Here is a 21,606-nt window from a genome sequence, read left to right as displayed (position 1 = left end):
GCTCAATCAAACCATTGCATCCACTTAATCAGCATCTGAAACCTGACGTGAATGTTGAAAATAAACGTGAAGTTACTAACATTATATGGGGAAAATGGTATTACGTACATTACCCTTCAGTGCAATATACCTAAACTCAAAATTGGAATGAACATTAGGAAGGTAGAAAGCTGTTGATTTGTGGTTGATTTGAGCAAACTATTAAACTACATAAAATGTGACTTCAGACCAATAAATATTGAAAAGCTTTGCAGTCATAAACAGTAATAGATACAGTAAATGGGTACTAAACAAAATATTTATCTGCTTAATACTGTATAGGTAAGCAGATGTCCTTGAGTTGCTGCCAGACCATGCTCAAATGAATGCACTATTTCATAAAGATGAATTTTGCAAACAAGTAGGACTTGAGAGACCCAGGCCATTAAAAACCATTACTGTAACTTGACTACTGGCAGTTTGTTACAATAGGAACTATGCTTTCATGGGTAAGAATTTCAAAGACCCGTATGGACATTTTTCCTAAACATTATGTAGATGCATGGACGCATAAAGAATTATGCAATAAATTCTGTGGCTGAGAGATATAACTGGCATGTTACAAAGTTGCCTACTTACAAGTACTGTGCTGATGGCATTGCTATTCTTGACATTATAATTCCACTGCTTTCAATTCTCTGGAGATGATAAACCCTAAACAACACAGTGCCACAAGCTAAGAGAGAGAAGGAAGATGACTGGCTTTTCGTGACAGTGTTCTGAAAGAAGGGCAGAGACATTATAAGGTTTGTCAGAGAGCATAAAAAGCCTTTATTGAGCAAGTGAATTAGGCTTCCTCTGTTGTTTCCTAACATATCCAAAACTGAGAGTAAGCAGGGTTGTTTCCAACAACTGCTCGGTTTCTAGCTTTTAATAGTTAATGGGAGGTCAAACTATAAACTGAGATCAATCCCAGAGTAATAAATTTTACATTATTATATTTGTCTTTCTTGAAATATAAACACTAGAGGATCTATTCTCAGATGGCTTCCGACCCATTTTTTTCATAATTAATACAGGAAATTCGAAGAACGTGACTCCCTGTGCAGCTCAGACAGAGGCAGATCTGTATTCATCAGCATGGATTAATTAGTCTTTTACCAGACACTCAGTTAGTTTGAAGAGCTACAAAATGGACAGTTATAAAGGAGGGAAAGCTTTGTTGTAAAAAAAATAAGCCACATGTTTTCATGGATAAAAGATAAGTTTTTTAACTTTGATGTTTTTTCTATGTAGTTTAAGATTTACAGCTGGATTTATCCAGCTCTACTGACATTGACCTTGGCTTCAATGCAGCAGCAGTATGGAATGAATTGCTCTTCGCTGGTTTATTTGAAGGGCAGTATTTAGCAAAAAAATGTGACAAAGATTCTCTCTTGAGTGAGAACAGCAGAGTCTCTCATTGTTCAGATCTGAAGACTTACTTCTGGGTCATTGTATTCGGTATGACTCCACCATTGCTTGGCAGGCTTTTTCTTTGTCTTCTTAATTGGGTAAACACAACTGTTACAACCAAGAAAAGGAGAATTATGCACTGCCACTTAAATCTTATGTACTATTCTAACAGTTTCATCTGTGACATTGAGGTGTAAGGAGTTGTTTTTTTCTTAGCCTTCTCATTTTTGTTACTTGTAAGAACCTCATTCATGACCTGACACAATGTTTTATGAAGTCAACAGCAAGGCTGTCAGTGTTTTTAATGAGCTTTGCATCAAGCCCTCAGTTTTTCATCAACACAGAACAAATCTTTTCACTGCAGACACCACTGTGACATATACGGTATGAAGGTTCAAACTCCTCAGTTCAAGATTTGAAGTCAACAGTAAGGAGCAAAGAGGAGAACTTGGGGACCATCAACACTGATGGTCCATCCCCTGTCTCATGTGACTTTTTTTTTGGATGTATTGTAACTGGAGATTCAACTGTCATTACTGAACGGCACATGACAGGTTATTGTGCATTTCAGGGCACCACATAGGAGGAAAGCAAGGATGGGAGAGCAGGAAGATGAGGTGTTTGTCACACACATTCCTAAACCAGACACCATTTGCTCATGTCCATTACAATCCTGGCACAGCCCCAATCTTCACTACTCATAAACAACTCTTTCTAATAGTGATAAACCTGATTTCGCTCAGAGTGAAAGTGAAAACTTAGATATCAGACCAGTGATTGTGTTTGTCTTTGCTGAAGAATATCGACAAGTTTTCCTAAAACATATGCAGGTTGGTATTTTGGTATCAAGGGAGAAGCCAAGAGATCTATTTCAAGCACAGTGCAATCACACAAGTGTGTTGATATAAAATGAGTTTTACAGTGGTTTAGGTGCTATGCACAGTGCAAAAATATTCCAAAGTGATGACACTGGAAAAAACTAATGAATAGGTACGTAATTCCATAAAGGAACAGTGATATTAGAAATATATATAGCGTATCTTTTCAAAAAGGCCATGTGTCCTTTTTGCTTTGAGACTGACACAAAACAGCCTTGCTGTGCAGTAAAATAAGATTTTGAGACATCTGGGAGTTGCACAAGTAGTGTAACTATAAAGTCTTTCTTGGCTTTGACTTTAAAACTCCACACATTTAAGGAATTTTAGATCCCTTTATATGTTCACAGCATTTTGGGTCAATCTTGAAGGAAAGTCAGAAAATTACAGTTATGTTGTTATGCACTATCTCCTCACATGGGCATGAGAAGTATGTAGTGAGAGCATTGAGTGGAATAATCTGAATTGCGTTTCGTAGAATCATAGGATGGTTTCAGTTGAAAGGGACATTAAAAAGTGATCTAGTTCTAAACCCTTTCCATGGACAGGGATGTCACCCACTAGATCAGGTTTCTCAAAGCTCCATGCAACCTGGCCTTCCAGAGATGTGGAATCCACAACTGCTCTGGACAACCTGTTCCAGTGTCTGACTACCCTCTGAGAAAAGAATTTCTTCCTGGTAACTAATCTAAATCTCTTTTAGTTTAAAAACATTTCCACTTGTCCTATCACTATCTGTTTAGTAAAATAGATAAGATTTAATAAAAAATAGGTAAAATGTAATAAAATTGCAAATAGCCACACACTGAGACAGTGTAGGACAGAGAATAAAATTAGACATCTGTATTTACAATGCGTTGACCTATCTCCCTAAGCTTTGATCTACCTTCATAGAAAAGAAGTGGCCAGCTTGTAGTGACTTTTCAAATGAAAGATCAAGTGCATGCACAACTTGCCTGTTATATGGTGTTGTTAAGATACAACTTTTAATCTGGAAAATGTCCGCATATGCTGCTATTTTAGTTCAGAGGAAATATAAAGTTAAGTACCTGAGTGCTAAGTGGTTTAAACGCTTGGTTAAAACAGATTATAGATTTTGTAAGTGCACCCTGCATATAACATGTAAAGATTTCCACTTTTAAAAGATATACATTGAGCATTATGTGAATAAGCCATTGCTTACTCAGATGGTAGACTGATGTCTTTTTGTCCTGACATGGCAAGTAAAGTTTGTTTCCATTTGTTATCCCCATCTGTCACAAGATGATAAACCTTAGATCTGTAAAATCTTATCTGAATGTATTGCTAACATCTTGCTTCGCTGGGCACGATTATGTGTCATTTTCATTGTGCAAATAAGTAGCTGCATTTTTTTTGTCAGTCATGAGGTAAATAGAATTGCTTGATTTTTCTACCTAGGCCCAGTCTGGGAAAGAATTTGGTTCAGCTCATCCATGTTCTACACATCACAGAAACATGTTCATCAAGCATATGCTTAAGAATTCTCTTGAATAGATATGCATTTCTGAAGCAGAGCTATGGTATTTTAAGTTGTTTCGTTTGCAATTAAGTTATATTCTGTGTTGATTGCACTATATAAAAAACACTAATATTTTGCTTGCTGCAAAATTTTCAGAGATAAAGACCTCTTCATGTTAAAATACAGTCCTCTTCATTTCTATGAATCCATTTGCTGTGTGAGAACATCCTGACTTTTGCAGAGCATATGATTTCCATGTGGATTCTCATTGGTGCAAGCGAGCTAACTATATTCATTTCTTTTTTTTTTTTTTGCAGCGGGAACAACATATATCTTTAGCAAAGGTGGTGGACAAATCACTTACACGTGGCCCCCTAACGATCGGCCAAGCACTCGTGCGGACAGACTGGCAATAGGGTTTAGTACTGTTCAAAAAGAGGCCGTGTTAGTAAGAGTGGACAGTTCTACTGGGCTCGGAGATTATCTAGAACTGCATATCGTAAGTATTATGACAAATGCATGAGATTTCTTCCCGTCTTGATTGTTTTATATTTGTGACTTTTAAATTTATTTTATTTTTAATGCAAATATAGCAGTTTGTTAATGAGCCTTTTGGGGTCAATAGTGAACTAAATGATAATGGCTTATAGCATATGATTCTGTACAGGGTCTCAGATGTACTCAAAATGACTTTTATTTGATACAATGCTACTTTACATGGCTTTTCAATTAAAAATCATACTGGGATACCTGTACAGATGGAGCACTTTACTACAATCTAATTACATAGAAAAGGATTTAGTGGTGCCAAAGGAAGGTATGTTAATCCTGAGAGTTTTAATCTGGAATCTGCTGGGGGAATTACACTTTTGACTGTGCTTATTAGATAAATTCTAATATTAGAATTTATCTTCCAATTTCACCATTCTTTTGTGATGATAAGTCTTAAGCAGAAAGCAAGACTATCACGCTAAGAAGTCTAAAAAAATAATTTCAGCTGCCTTAAAACAAATAACTAGCCATCAAAATTGAAAACATATGGAGTTTTATGACATCATAAATAAATATAACCAAGGTATTATAAAACATAACTAAGGTAGTATAAAACTTTGTTGTTTAGATTAGTATGAACTTTTTTAATGTGTTCATTTGATTTTTATTTGAGAACGTCTCTACTTTTAGGAACAGTTGAGTTCCTTTTGAGTGAAATTACTTATTGATCTATAACCCATTACACTTTTACCCTCAGAAAACATTCAGCAGTGATAATTTTCAAAATTAGAGGGAATTATGGTATGCAATCTTCCCAGGCTCCTTATTTCTGCAAAGGCAGTCTCACATTGTGGACCAAGGTGGTTTTTTTTAATTTTTATTATTTACTGGCTTGAGTAAATAAACAAAAAAAGAAGGCCTTAAATAAAATTCAGAGGTTATCTTTACTCTTCTCTTACGTTGAATCGCACAGACAAAATAATTGGCTGGTGTTGTGCAATCTTAGTTTAAAAATGTGAACAAAGCAACTTCTCTCACATGCCAGAAAAACTGAAAGCCTACATATTTTAAGGCAAGTATTGTGTTGCTGGATAGAATTTAAATATTTGCTTTGCAACCATCAGGTGCCTTTTCATTATTTGCCCATTTCTTTGCAATCTCATACCAGATCCACCCTCTGTAGCTGACAGTGTTACTTTCTTCTTACAGTTTTTTCTTGTTCATTAGCATATTAAGGAATGTTTTTCTTGTAATTTTACTGTACCTGAAGTCTCTCAAAACTACAATATTTGTTCAATCTGTCTAGCCATTATTTTTCTATTTTAAAACAAACATTGTATTCATTAGTTATGAGTTGGAGATCAAAAATTATTGCCTGCTCATAAATGTTTGTGCTTTTTAATTTTTTTTCCAAATAACTTTCTTATACCTATGCTGTAGCAACAGATGGTAAAAATAAAAGAATAATTGAGAGTTTTCTATGGTCAGAAACACTACCACCTTAATGGGGATGTGGGACATGATAAATTATACTTTACTGGTCTTTTGAAATTTCTGTGAAGCAGCGAAAAGCCTTTTATCATCATGCTCTGTGAACTGATATTGGCCTCCCCCTGCTGTCTTTGCAAGAGACTTTAGAAACCTCCCTGAAGCCTGCTCTGCTTCAGAGCAAAATCCGTGGTAACCGTGCAAAGTTTCACCGAAACAAGGTTGGACCTTCTGAGAGCAGCTTCAATGTAGTCTGTCTCTAGAGTGGAGACACTAAGGGATTGACCTGAAATGCTAAGACATTTGGCAAGGGGTTTTTTAAGGGTTGTCAATGATAGATAAAGCTTGGAAAACTACTGGGATATAATTTCCCAGAGTTTATTTCAAATAAGGATAGTATTCAAAAGAAAGTTGAAAGGCAGTATTTTCAAAAGCACTTGTGATACCAAAGAACATACATCTTATTAAAGCCAGTGGAACTATAGATACTTCTGAGAATTTTACCTGAGATCTATTTTTGCTCAGCAAGATACTTTGAAACATCACAGCTATAAAAATGAAGAACATAGAAATGGAGAGGTCTACGTAAATGTTATATTTCAAAAATAGTTTATTGGATTTGAGTTTTTCCATATTGGCAGCTACTGTGTTAAACCAGCTGTAATAAAAGTACTAGGAGGGTTTTGTCATTCCAAACTTCCTTCTTGCATCAGCATTGAGATGTCACTAGGAATGTCTTACTAAATAACCAGAAACAGTGGAAGCAGGGAAGTGTATAATGTGTAATTCTGCATGTTATTTTGCATGTACCCACTCACCTGTTTGTGCAATAAATATGCATGAGTAATAAGTGCCTGTGTACACTGAGATGCACTGTGCATGAATAACTAACCAGTGTTATAATGACTATAACCTTATAACAAGATAGACTTGTGATTTAATTATGCCTGGATTCAGTTTTAAAGTGTGATAGAAACTGGTTCTTTTGTTGCTGAGTTTCCATTATATCCAGGGGGTCATTAGTCACATCCTTCCTAGTGACAGAATTTGGGATAGATGTGTAAGGATAGGTTTAAAATGCATTTTCAGCAGAATGGTGGCAAAAAAAGTTTGAAACTTTTGCTTTGAGTTAAAAAACTTTAGATTTTAGTCCTCACTAGCATGCTGGGGAGGGTTCTTGAGAGAGCTATGAGGTAGCTTACTCTTAACCTTCTTCATTGTAGAAATGGAAGAGAAAATTACGAGCTAGATTATGGTACTTCAGTGCGTGCTTGCCCTCTTTATTTATACTGTTTACTTAAAGATGATGTAAACCTAATAATGAAATCAAACTCATAACAAATTCTGATTTTGAAAATTGCTACTTGATCATCTGAATCACAGCTTTAGTGTTAGGTTAGGAACACATTTATTTAAAGCAATCATTTAACCTCCCCAAATAACCATTGTTAATAGGGGAAACATTTAAAAAAATGTGTAATCTGCATTGCTACCAGATGCTTAACAGTTCCAGTGCAAGTATTTTAAATTCCAAGATAGATTATTATAAAGCTACACTTGTACTATAGCAGTGTAGATATAAAGGATTGCTTGTGTGTATGATACATATGCATCACAGTGCTTTAAGAAAGGGATTTTAAAATGTTTTAGTCATCCAGAGATACAGCAATTAGTTTTCACAGCAATCACTTTTCACAGCAATCACTTGACTTCTGTTATGGTCTCTTGTGCAGTATCTGCTGGTAGATCTAGTTCAAGAGGAAATAGATATCATACCTAAAAGTCTGCTGTTGCTTTCTCTCCTGTTGATGGATAAGTAAAGAACACATAGAGCTGATAATTACTGTAAGCTTCATTTTTTCCCCTTTTCATGACATGGTCTGCATCCATCTCCATGCCACATGGAAAAAGGCAGCAGCCTATTCATGCAATGTTTGATTAATCACCATGTGCACTCCTGTCCTTAGCTTCTTCATTGACTTCTAAAGCCCTTACGTCATTGTGTCAGAGATTCCTGTTCCTGCCTCTACTCTTTTTCTCTTCCCACACTGTTCTCCAAAGTCATTAGACAGAAAAGTATACAAATATACATATGTCACTGTCTACCACAGGCACTGTGCTGTTGCTACCTTGAATTTCTAACTTTTCTATGGTGAGGAAAAAAGTGAAGTTAGACAACGATACTGCCTTGAAGGGCTAAGAAATCCTGTTAAGTTGCTCTTTCTGGCAATGCTGGTAGCTAGGAAACTGGCATTTTCCTGTGTGGCTTTGCTAGTGAAGAGAAGAAGGATAGACTTTTATCAATACACTTAAACCATTTAAAAAAGTGAATAAATTATGCTATGTTTTCATCTTTCATTGTTAAAATGGAAGACTTTATAACAAAATGTGACGTTTTGTATGCCTGATGAAAAGCATCCGTAGTTTCTGCAGCTTCATTGTTTGTGTCATTTGTTTTAAAATTAAAGTATTTCGGGAGCAGAAAACCACCTGTTTTTATTGTTTCAGCTGATTTTGAAATTGAGATCAAGAAGTTTGTATGGGGGATAGGGCCAGCAGAGCATTTCAGACCATACAGCTTTGGAACTGCAGAAAGGACACCCACCCTACAGCGCACTACCTTCTGGTCACTTCTATTAGCTCAAGCAGGGTGAGGAGTTTCTCATTAAGCTCATTTACAGATGTGGATCTGCTGAAGTAGGTGAAGTGTTGATGATCATTCTGATAGGAAACATTCAGAGGTCTAAAATAAGGAATAAGGCAGATGTGCCAATATTTTGAATGCCTCTTCCAGGCATTCTCCTCTTCCAGGAGAAACTGTGGGAAAATGCCCTGTAATTCCTGTGAGAGAACAGTGACAATGCTACCTAGCAAATAGAAAACACAAAAAGAAATTAAACTCGGGGTAGATTGTAGTACATATTTGTTTTTCATTCTTTTTCATGTCATTGGGAAAAAAAATTATAGGGAAAATGTTAACCAGTAGGATTAATACTGTGATGGAAAAGCATGGGAAACTACTTTAAAAGACGTGCTAACACATTACCTGAAAAAGTATGGTATGGTTAAGGACAGATAGCATATGCAAGGTATAACACAATTAACCTGAAACACTGTGAAGATGCAACATTACTGGCATGATAGATTAATCAGTATCATCCTTAGATTTTCAAAATGTATTTGTGCAGCCTTCAGAGTTACAATTAATGGCTGAGGTGAACAGTCACGGAGAGGAAAGGTTGTGTGTCTTACAGGAATTAGAGTTTTGAGTCATGAATAAATTCCGTTGGTGCTCTGTGTCCCAAATATTTACATACTATATATATTAAAATATATATGGTGGAAATGGCATTTTTTATTTGAAATTTTTTAAAACTTTTGGCAAACTTAAACCAGCTCTTATTTGATGCTCCTCTCTCTCTGTCTCTTAGTTATACATATGCAGTATTCTGCTACACCAGGCTTTTAATAGCTGACTCTGTTAGATTTTATTGTATGCATACATAAAATATGGATAATTTTAATTTATGTAAGTATAATGACCTTCCCTCAAGTGAACAGAAACAGTAAAACTCAAGTGAAGATCAGAGTTCTGTGTTGAGCGTACCAAGGAAACAATTACAATGTTTTAAGATAAATGCATTTGTTATTCTCTTTTGAATACTTCACATGTCTTGGGCTTAATGCCTAATGGAAAGTCTGTTGAAAGATTTTTATTGACTTAGTTGTATTTGGATCAAGTCCTAGAGAGCTGGATGTACCTTCAGTGAGACTGATGATAAAAATACCTTTGATTTTAGTGGTTTGTACTGGAGCTAATTAATTTTCCCAGGAAGAGTTTAATAATTTTCAAAAAGTAATATTCGCAGAATAGTGTTTCTCCTAATAATCATCATTTGAATATGGAATTCCTTACTATAATATGCATATATATGCAAAGCAAAGATTTGGTAAGGCCAGTGGTGGCTTGTATATTCATGAAACAGTAATGAATTTAAAATAGAATTATTCACATCCAGGAAGATATTAAAAAAAAAGGCAGAACTGGGTTCAAGAAATCTGATATTTTAGAAGTGCTGAACATGCACATCAGTGGCTAAAGTCAATGGAAGCTGAATATAGTCAGCATCTCTGAAAAACAGGTCATCATCATATCAGCTAAGTGAGCATCAGGGATCACTCTGGAGCCCTGGAAAGACTTTGGACCACTATGTTTATCAGAGTTGTGAATTTTAATATTCTGCTACCTTGCAGCACAAGAAAATTTCATAAGGCTGATATTATCTAATCCAGAAGTCTGCCAGTATTTGATATACCCTTATTATGCTTATAGATGTGATATTTATTTGTGATTTCTTTTTCTCATTTATACATGTGAATGAAAAATGCTATAGGAAGTTTATTATAAGCAGTGATTGTTCTTCTCTTTGGGGAACAAAAACCTCAGCAACTGGACTATATGTTAACCTTTAAACTGAAGAAAAATTACTATGGAAGAAAGATTTCCAGACTTGCTTCTGGGTTGGAATAAAAAAACCCAGGGCAATCAAAAAAGAATCATTTATGGGACTAGACAGGCAGGTAGGAATGCAATTCAATGCACACAAACATTAAGTTAATTAGAGTGGGAGCAATGAATTAATCTAGGGAATTTGTGCTAAACGCAGCAATCATTTACCTCACTGATCAGGTTAAAGATCTAACTTTGTAAGAAAGAAAATAAATAAATCACTGAGATGGTCAAGCTGTGCCTTGAAAACATGAAGTTAAATTATTCTTTTGTATTAGCAGAGACATAGATTAAAAAGCTCTGAAAAGGGTTTTTATTATATAAACTATTTGTTAATGCCTCATCTTGAATATTCTGCACAATCTGTTACTGCACATTGAGCAACAGTGCTCTGTTCTTGTCATAAACAGGCCAAGCTGCTGAAAGAAGGTTATGGAAATGTGCTAATTCTGGCACAGAGCAGACTGATACCTTACTGCATGAAAAATATGAATGGAATTTGTACAGTTGACATCATTAAACAGTTTGGCTGTGACTGCCATCATGGAACGCTGCAGGGAGAAATCCTGACGTTGGCATGGCAGGTCCAGCACACCAGTGTGGCAGGTCTGATCTCCCAACTGATTGCCTAGTTCTCCAGCCTAGAAGTGTGTTTGAGGGAGGCAACTCCTACCATATTCTTCCTCTGTCCTGGGATAGGTAGAAATTCTCACTTCTTCCTCTACCTAGCTAGCATCTCCTTTATGCTTCCTGCTCTTTTTGTGCTTTTGGGAGAATAAAAGCTTCCTTCCCAAAAAAGCATGCTGTGTGATGGAGTCACCACCTGCCAGCCCCTTGACCAGAGAAAATTGCACAACCAGTGGGACCTAAGTTCTAAGCTAAAACACGTGTCCGTTGCACAGTGCTCCTGCCCTCAACACTGCTGAATCTCCTGAAGTACTTTCTTCTAGCAAAGTTTTAAAGCCTGGCAGAGGTTAAGTACATCCTTAAAACACTTCTGGTGGGCCCACATATATTAGAATCATCCGACAGCATTATGGAAAGAATTGCATGTGGCCATAGCATTGTATGAAATGATCTTGCAGACCAGATGGTGGACTCCAGTTCCCTTCAGATCCCACGTATCTCAAAATTACACTGACAATTGAATCCATCAGATTCAATTGTCAGAACTGCTTAAGACCCAAAACTTTGTTACTGAATTCGATGGCAAGTCTTCCTATGACTTTACTGTTGCAGCCTGTACATAAATGACATTATATCCAGCAAAGAGGAGAGAATGTAAGCATGGAATCATCTTTCTGGGCTCTTGTTGAGCTTAAAAAAAGTGCCAAGATTAGAAATAGAAGGTGTTTGGCCTGAGTCATGTTATATTTGTAAAAAAACTATGTGTTTTTAAGAACTTAAGTGGGCCAATTTGGAGTGGCAAGCACAAGAGCAAGCATATTTAATCAACACAAACTTGAAGAGGCTCATGACCTCTTCAAAAAGCTGTTCTTATTTTTTACACTGTTACTTTTAAAGCTCTGAAGTACTCTATGGATTACATCCAGCCTTGTTTTCAAGGATTCTTTCTTTGTCTTCCCTTTCCCTTGTTCCCCAGGCTATTCTTCTGCCATGTTCTCAAACACAAATTCACGTGTTGTGCAAATTCTGCAGTCTCAGTGAATCCCAGTGAAAACAGGTGGCAAACCTCCAGGGGTCTCAGGAATCACATACCTTTTCTTTCCCCTAGAAATAGGCATACTGTATAACTGAAGGAAAAGGAGAGTCACTTCAGATGGTGACTGTATGATGTATTCACATGGAAGGCCTTCTTGATGGGGACCACTGAAAAGTTCTGTTTAATTAAAGAACAAAAACAGCAACAGCAAATCAAATATGCATGTGGCCAAAATTCAGAACTATATCCTTCTGTGTCGATTTTCGTATAAATACAAATTTTCTAACTTCAAAAAGGAGGATAGAAGAATTGGTTTATAATGTACAGATAAATAAATAGACCATCTTTCCTTAGTAGGAGCGCCTTTCCTAGTTAACATTATATTCTCTCATTGATGTTTTAGATCCATCACAATCTAGTCACATCCTTTAAATCCAAAATTCCTCGCGCTGGCTACTAGCCAAAATCCTTTCACATGAAGGTTACAGATATTTTAATAACTTGGCACCAACTCTTCCAGAACATTGCCATGTATAAAAAGAGCCGATGAAAAATTTAGCAGGCATCTTAACAACCTTATTAAGATTTAAAGGATACTTTACTATTTCCAATAGCAGAGCAGTTGAGATGTTCGCTGTAACCTGGCTGATCATGCAAAGGAAGAAGCACCAAATCATAGGAAATTATTGTGATGATCTCGAGATTTCGAGCTCTGGATGATTGAGAGTAACATGCAAAAACAGGTCACTTTTTTCCATCTATCATATGGGGGTAATATTATGCTTATTATATCTAGATATTATCTATATTATACACTTATATTATTATTATATTATAAATATATATAGTAAGCATATACTGTTTATTAGATCTACTAATATAACAGAGTCAGCCCTGATAATATTTCCTAGCTTATTATTGCCTGGTTCTTTCCTAATTTTAGAGAAGCACAGAAAGATTTGCACTCCCTCCTCCCTGCCAGGCATGCCTGGCCCAACACCAACTGGAAGGCTTGTGTACCCAGTGTGTTAGAAGCTGTGGCAGAGCAGGGTGTAGACAGATTTTAGGCACTTTGGGCTGACAATGTGTTGTTTGAAAAAAAAAAAAAAAAGGACAGACAGGAGCAATGGCATCACTTTCAGATTATGCTTTTAGCGCCTGATGGCAGCTTGAATAAGAGACAGTGACTCTCAGACTGCTGTTGATCTGTTGAAAGAGGCCAGGTTTGCACAGGACAGATCAAGGTTTGTTTCTTATGAATATAAGCCAGAACCCAAGATGTGGCCCATTAACTCCCTGTCTTTTAAATTTACGAGTTCTAAGTGTAGATAAGGATGTAGTGTGCACTGTAGCACAGTGTACCAAGTGTGGCAGCTTTTCAGTGAATGTGCAGTATGAAGAATATCACTTTTAATACCAGTGAGAGTGATTAGCCTATTGATGCAGAACAAGATGAGGGCAAAAGTGCTGCTGGTGACCTGAACAGCTTCTGATCCTAACTCCCAAGTAATTCTCATCCCACCACTTCCACTATCGATTTGTTTGAAAATACTGCAGAAATATAAGTATGAGCAGGATCAACATTAGGCCAGAAAACTCCTGCCAGAAGGCAAAAGGTGCAGAGGCAATTTTACAGAACCTGTTGCTTTCTTTAAGTAAACATTGCTAATATAGGTAATTATTTTGTGCTAATAAGGAAAGGTCATCTTAATATTATTCTTTTTTTGTGAGATACTACCTGAATTGCAACTCATAGTTGGTTAATTAGACCACTTAATTCAAGTTTTGCTCTGTGAAACCTCAGTGTCATCACCAAATTGAAACCTTGTTTTAATATTTAATGCTAGTTTGCTTTGTTTCTTCTAGACTGTTTTAATGTCTTGAGCCTTATCACTTTTCCCTTACACCACTGTGGCAGTGAGGAGTAACTGTAATAAAATCACTGGATTTAATGTGGTGTAGCAGAGGGTAGAACTGAACACACTGGGCCTGGCTCCTGCCTTCATCCAATTAAGTTACTTAACTTCTGTAAACTTTGGCCCCAGCTCATTGCACGAGAGTTATGCAGGAAACAGAGCCAGAGCAGGGAATCTATTTGTATTTTCTGAAACCAATTATATCTTCATCTGCTTTTCAGTAACTTGCCTATGCTGCTTAATCTCTCTTACCTGAGTATGACAAGTTTGACACCAGTGCATCTCCGCTGCTGGTCTATCACTGAACAGTGTATTCCTTTCTCTCCAGCAACAACTGTAGATCTGCAATATTTGCCTTCCCTATCAATCTATCAGAGATTCTTCCCATCTGACAGTGGGCTGCTGCTGTTAAGTGTTTTTTTTTTGTTTTGTTTTTTGCTTAGATCATACCACTCACAAGAATTTCCGCAACAATAACAGACAGGATAAAGATTTAATGATCTAATATTGTCAGTGTTCTGTGTTCTGGTGGCTTATGTTTAATGTAACAATCCCACTTACAACAGGTGAGTTTTGCTGTTAAGTGTTTGGAGAGGCTTAGATATCTCACTATTCGTGAAAGTCCATTTACACTGAAACATTCTGATGCTACAGAGGGTGGATTAGCTGAAGGAACTGACTCATGCATTTCTTGGCTTTTGATAATTACCTAGCTTACATTGAATAAGGTAAGGGATGCTGAGGAACAAAGGAAAGACATAGTCCTTCAGTTTTACCAAATCTCTGTGAAATTATCCCAACGCCTTCAGTGTAGCAGCGTGAAGCTCCTCACATGGCTTTAACTTCTTGTGCCAGAGTTTGTAGGTGATAATCTATATTCGGTCAAGGACAAAATGTAAGTCTAGATATTCCCTCAGGAAGATGTAAATCACTCTTGCTGCTGCAGCATTACACATTCTCTGTGGTCTAGGAAAGCTGCTCATACAGGAGTGGGAGCTGCTCATACAGGAGTGGGAGCTCTCCACGTATTTTGCTGTTGTGTCAGGTACTCCTCTTGATCCCAGGCCTCTGGGTTGAAGAATGGGGTTGAAGCATTACAGCCTCAACAGATAACATCATGCTCCATTTTGGGGCTGCAGTCTCTTGTTATTTTCAGTTCAGCCCTCACCCTTGATGGACTTGCAATTTACTGCTTACAGACTGAATGCTACAGACTGCATTCTTCCAGTCTGCTGTGAAACCCTATTAGTGTCCTGAAGCCTTATTGTTCCCCATATGGGGCTTTTTTTCCTGACCTAGTGAATTCCAGGGAACAATAGAGAGTTCCTGGAGCAAAAGTACTCAGCCTTTTGCTTGCATAGCAGATGGAATTTTTAAGACTGTCTGTGGATTATGTAGCAGTGCCCTCTCAGGTAGAGACAAGCGCAAAGAGCATTGTTATACATGAAGCTGCTTTATAGTAATTTCTACCAATTAAAATAAAAAGTGAAAATATTATGCTGTAGAGCCTTAATGACCACTCAGCATATTTGATAATGTCACTGCTGTCGGTATCATATTCACCACAATGTTTAATAGTTGAACAGATGCAGCTCACTAGAGCACCACATGGTATGCAGCAGCAGGGAGTCCCATTTGACAACTTGGTTTTGTTTTGTTTCCTTCCCAGAGAGCCTTTCCTGATGTCCCAAGTTTCTGTACTGTTTCGATTTGCTACTCAGCAAACAGAAAAAGGCAAGGGAATTCTCTATTGCTTGTTTTCAAAGCAAGAGGGGGTTTCACTTTTCTGTGGAAGTACTATGAAATTCCTAATAAAGCTAATATAAGGCATGTTTTAATGTCAAATTGTCTGCCCTTCACATGAAATGAGTTGGGTTGTTGCAGGTAGCATATATCTGTATGCATGGCTTACTTGTAGGATGGCAACTGTGCTGGTTTTTGGAGGTGGCTTCAAGTTTGGGGATTTTTATTTTCTTTGAATTGCAAGATTTTTTGTATACATCTGCAAGTCACTTTGCACAGTGAGCAATAACTCTTGGCTGTAATAGTGCCATGGGATGCTACAGTTGTTTGGTGCTTCTACATTTGCTCTCCATGGAACAATTCAGAGGAGCATTTTGTAAGATTTTCCAATCTTCTAATTGCTTGTGTGAAAAAACATCTGAGTATGTACTCTAAGGCTAAAATAAGATGGCTGGGCTGTTAATATAATCTAAAAAATCAGTGGATAATACAGAGGAGATACTGAAACCTTGACTATATTATTTGGGTATTTCTTTCTAGGAAACATACAGTGAAGATGGGAACAGGACTAAAACTGCTGTAAGAATTATGTTATTCACCTCATATTACCTGGTCTATAAATAAACACAGAAACTCCCTTGGTTATATTTCTTATTCCTTATTAATATGGTTATATATTTAAAGATAGGTGCTGCCAAGGGCTAAATTAATGGGCAATGTCTTCCCCAGAGCTAAAAACTTGTCACAACTTTGTACTCAGCTGAGATGCTCCTTTGGAAGATATTTAGGATTTCTGTGTTTCTATCCCTAATCTACCTTTTGAATATTTTGCTGGCTATTTAAACTGGCATTCTTAAGGCATTGATTTTCTTTTCTTCCTCCTTGCTTTTCACTGCATATTCAATCTCAAAAAAAAACAGGCACGTCTCCTTGTCACAGCTGTAGTGTGGTACATGATGACACCAAGCTGTGCTAGTGTGGGAGGAGGGGAGACAGGGGTTGCAAGCACTGTGGAGAACTGATTAAAATTCAAAATGAGCTTGATAAAGTGGAGAAATAATCTGAAATCAGGAAGATGAATTTCTACAAAAAAAAGCGCCGATTCCTGTACCTTAAGATGGAAAAATCAAATGCACAGCTATAAAATGAGGAATAATTGTGGCCTAGAAGTAGTTCTATAGAAAAGATTGGAAAGTTACAGCTGATTGCAATTTGCTGCAGACGCAGACAGGCATCAATCTGGGATGCATTGACAACACATGGGGTGCCAGAGGAGGAAAAACTTGTTGTTTGCACAGTACTGCTGGGACCTTAACTGAAGAATGATGTCCAGGTTTGGGTACTTGGCTTTTGAAAAGGAGGTAAGCAAAGGAGGCAGCTACTAAGAGAATCAGCAGTATACTCTGCCTAATTACCAAGAAGAAAATGAAGGAGTGAGCTCTGCTTTGTTTACAAAAGAAAAGACAAGGAGTAACTGGTTATGAAACCATCCTCTAGTATATATAAGTTGTTAATATTTGCGACTGGCTAATTTGTTTTGGCTGTCTGTCAGGATAAGGTAAGAAATAGCTGGTTTATTTTGCAACAATGCCTTCGAGTATTGGGAAAAAATTTCTGACTCTGCTTGATGGCTAGCAGTGGAGCTGACTTCATAGGGAGGCCTTGTTAACTTATGCTTTCAAGATCAGACTACTTTCCTATTGGTAATGGGAATGCCATGGAGACTTCTGCTCTGTGTTTTCGCTGAAGCTAGCCTAGATGTACTTGCTGTTGCTAGCAAGTGATGGGTTTAGCAAGGTCTTCTTGAGCTGTATACACCCATATATGCTGCAGTTTTTGACTGGAAGGCTTAGGTCCAGGAACGATTTAAGATGAATGCTTGGATGTAAGCACAGTGAGGTTCTCTTTTTTCATTTCTGAAGACACAGAAAAGGGAGAGAGTAAGCTGCTGTTCAGTGTTTTCTTTCAATATCCATTGGTCCTAGTGTCAGCAGCAAACTCCAAGACTGCATACAGCAGAACAAGGTAGAACCTGCTCCCCCTCTGCCATAGCTGCATCCCCTCTTGTTTAACACTTAGCAAACTGCTTTTCTGCTATATGCAGGAAAGAAACTTGAATCTGTATGGATGAGAATTGCTCTGCAGCCCAGCAAAGACCTGTTGGTGTGTTCTTCACTGACTGTTGGCATGTACCTCCTCTTCAATTTGTGGGGAAGGTGGTGGTGATGTAACTAACTTTGCCTCCTCGCCCACCTCTCAAATGTTAGCAAGTGTTTGCTTTGGCTGATATGTGGGAGTAGTGAGGTAATTTGCACCATCCTGGTGTAAATCCAAAATAACCCCAATGGTCTAAATTGATTGCTGAGCAAAACACATTTGGCTATCTTGCAAGAATAATGTGCAATTGGGGTGAATTTATTTTTCATCTCTTTGAGCTCTTTGGCCAGCTCACTGGTTTTAGACATAGCTGCACTGCTCTGTGAAATGTTTTTTTAAGGTCTCTCATCACAATAGTGCATGAAGATTGTCTGAAAGATAATAATCATTTACAAATCATGGAAGATAAGCTTTCCTGTTTCATTTTTAAAATAAACTGTCTGTTTTCCTAACGTTACTGACTATTTGTGATGTGGCTTTCTAATGATTTTAACAGAATGTTGATTTAAAAAATTCCTTTAGCTATTAACAGTTGTCAGATCTCTGGGCTTATATCATAAAAGCTTTTAGCATGGGAGAGATTTTTATCTTTCTATCTGTGACTAAATCTCTATTCTCTGTACAAGTCTTTGTCAGCAGGCTGTTTTCTGGGTTTTCCTCTGGAGCAAAGGCAGGGTATTTCCCTGAGAACCAGCCATGATGGTTCAGTACCTCCCCTGCTTGTGTCACCCCATCCTTTAACCACCCTTTCTAGTCTTCTTCTCCCCAAGTTGTGTCATGCAGCTTCACCACCTATTTTGCACTTCTGGAGTTGCAAAGGTAGGTCTTGGATGTGCTTCATTGCCCCAAAAGATAGAAGTCACCCAGGCTGATAATGTATGTCCTTTCATCGAGTTGGAAGAAAAATGATGAATAAATTTGTTGCTGTGACTGTGTCAGGACTGTCACTTTATCTGTCTTGTAATGGAGATGTTGTTCAGCATTTCTAATTATAATATTCATCTTCACTATCTCCTGACACAGGTGTAGTATCAGGCTACTAGTGCATGACACTTATTACTTTTGACCCTCAGAGGCACCAGTCACAAGCACTTCTGATTTACTGGCAAATGTAATTGATTCCCTCCAGTCCTTCCTTCTCTCGCTGAAAATATTTGAGAGTTTCATACTGCATTTTTCCTGTAATGTACAGTAACATTAAAAATCAAGAGAGGAAAGTGGTTTTACCTGAATCATGTTCTCCCACACACATACTACTGATAAAATGGTTATCACAAACATTCCTTACATTGTTAGTATTTTTTTGAAATTATAGCCAGGATGGATTTCTACATCAGAATTTTTCACATGCAAGCTTATGCTTCAGAAAGCTTACTGACTTGGAATATTTTGTAATTAATTTTTAAGGTCCAGATTGCAAAAGAGTTCCTGATCACAAGGAAATTACTTACCTATGCTGAGTTGGAGGGTGTAGAGAAATCAAAGGCTATTCAGGAAATCACTTCAGGTGGTGGAGCCATCCCTCCATCCTGCTCTGCTGTGCTTCCTTGTGGGCCTGACTGGTTATGAGTGATACTAAATTGTGGTTCCAAAAGAAAAACTAGTACTTCTCCTTTTGGTTCTGTTGGGGAGATAATAGCAGGGCTTTGAATCTAAAGGCTGATTTTTAGGAAATTAGTAGGCTTTTCTGCCACTGTTCAGCTGACTTTTTTATAAATGTCCTAGGTGAGATGCTCATGTTAGTATTGGTTTTCTCCCTCTAACTTAAGCTCATACACCAATCTCAGGAAAATCTTCATGGGTTTTCAAGCTTCCTTTATTTTGATCTAACATAGGTTTAAACCACCAAACCTAAACCTTATAGATGCAAATCAAGGGTTATCCATTTAGTAACTGTGTGTTTTTGTTCACTGCTGGAAACTGGGTGCAGCAGGAGAAAGACCAGTGATCTGATCTAGGTAATAGTGCTGTATAAGTTAGAAAATTATTTTTTTTCCAGTCTCATATCTCAATGGAAACCTGAATGTGGAAAATGTTCAGGATTGTGACAGAATGTACAAGATAGAATGAAAAGGGACTCTTTTCCTCAGCGCCACTAACCCACTTCAGTGGGACTGGAAGAAACCTGGATTCAAATTCTTTCCCCACCTAGTTCAGACTGGGACCTGATCCAGACTCTCTCTGTAGCTTCAGAACTTTAATTTCAACTTTGGACTCGCCTTGGTGACAGAATCATTGATTAATTCTGTGTTTATAAAAATGTAAAAAGTTTATTTTTGTAGCTGTACCTTAGGAAGGAGATAGTTTTCAAAACTTTCTTTCTTTTTTTATTAAATATTTGTGAAAGAAGTTGTTTTCCACTCCATTTTGGTGAAAGCACATCATCTATATATTGATGACAAAATGGTTGTCTTAAGGTCATTATAATCCTGGTTGCAGTCGCTCATTGTTGCTAAATTCAGGATAGCAACAACTTCCTGAAAGATTTTTAGTCAAAATTCAGGATAGAAACTTGCTTTATATCTCATTAAAATAATCAAAAAGGACTCCAAACTGTTGTTTCTAGAATTGTTTAGAAGTGCAGGAGGCAAGATACTTGTAGAGTGCTGCAAGAGTTACACAGCATTAGGGACATATTAAAAAGAAAAATGTCACTCTGCACCAGCTCTTAACAGGAAACATGGCATATTCACACTTCCTAGAACCCAACGTACATTTCCAAAGGACAAAACCTTTTCTAAATCTTGTAATACTGCTGAATTTATCAGTCTTCATAGCACAATTGAGTATGTCTGGAGAAGTGGACGAAGGACAGGATGATTAAGCACTGTAGTGATGGAAAAGAAAGAGCAATTAGGTGACACATCCTCTTATGCATTGTAGTGGGTATTTTTCTAGCTGTACAAGAAGTTTATGCAGTTTTTATTACCAATTCTAGCCACCTGAGATACTTTAAATCTGGATTCTGTGTCCTATTTGCTTGATTTATTAACACCCCCAGGAAAACATAGGCAACATAATGATTCCCTATATCAATCACTTGTTATAAAACTTCAGAAAGATTCAGTAATTGTAACCAAAAATTAATACATTAGAATGAAAGATGTTTTAAATGACTATTTAATGGTTTAAGAATAAATATCCCTTTAAAAGCCTGCTGCAACTCTCCATTTTGTTTCCTGCTAAAAATGAATTTCTGCTATAAGTACTCTAAGGCTCTCAAGTTAGAGAGCTAAGTTTTGGGGTTAGGTTTCTATTGGCTACCAGGCACTTAAGAGGATATTTATGATGGCATAAGTGTAAATGGGGAAAACTCACATCGCTGCCCAGGCAGGACATTTTGGTCACTTTTTCCTCACTTCACATCCTCCGAGTGATAGAAAATAAATGAGTATGGGTTGCAGCTGGAGAGTTCCTTAATGGGTGGTATTAAATATATTTCTCGACAATTCAAAATATTCTTCCGATGGAGACTGTTTCAATTAATTTGCTTCATTTTATTTCTTCTCATGTCCAATATATTTCTAGAGCAGCAGATAATCAGTGCATAATAGAAATCTGTAGTGTTATACAGAGCTTATGTGCATGTGTCTTTTGAGCTTTCAAGAAATGTAAGCTTTCCTATTTCAGATTGCAGACCTGCTACATAAAGCTTTTTTTTATTTTATTTTATTTTTTGACTGCCTGGCTAAAATGCAGCTCCTTAATTTTAGCAAGCCAGAGAAGTTTCTTTGGTGTTGCACCACTACTCTGCTCGCTTTTTGGAATGAAAATTATAAATCTTAACCATTTACTTACCTTCTCTTTGATTATGAAATTAGGCTTTTAAGATAATGACAGAAATGCAA

The 21,606-nt window shown here is 37.2% G+C and overlaps 1 protein-coding gene across 22 annotated transcripts in view; it reads left to right on the top strand.

The window, feature by feature from the left end:
* The window catches only part of NRXN1 (neurexin 1), a 704,201-nt gene that overhangs the window by 478,095 nt on the left and 204,500 nt on the right, over positions 1-21,606 (top strand). For all 22 annotated transcript variants that reach the window (XM_017829343.1, XM_017829340.1, XM_017829336.1 and 19 more), the window contains one exon: positions 4,107-4,288. In XM_017829343.1, coding sequence (XP_017684832.1) covers positions 4,107-4,288 — 182 coding nt within the window. The remainder of the gene's footprint in view (positions 1-4,106; positions 4,289-21,606) is intronic.

Source organism: Lepidothrix coronata, unplaced genomic scaffold, assembly GCF_001604755.1.
Source record: "Lepidothrix coronata isolate B3197 unplaced genomic scaffold, Lepidothrix_coronata-1.0 Scaffold163, whole genome shotgun sequence".
NCBI classification, from domain to species: Eukaryota; Metazoa; Chordata; class Aves; order Passeriformes; family Pipridae; genus Lepidothrix; species Lepidothrix coronata.
This window is presented reverse-complemented; position numbering and strand designations above follow the sequence as displayed.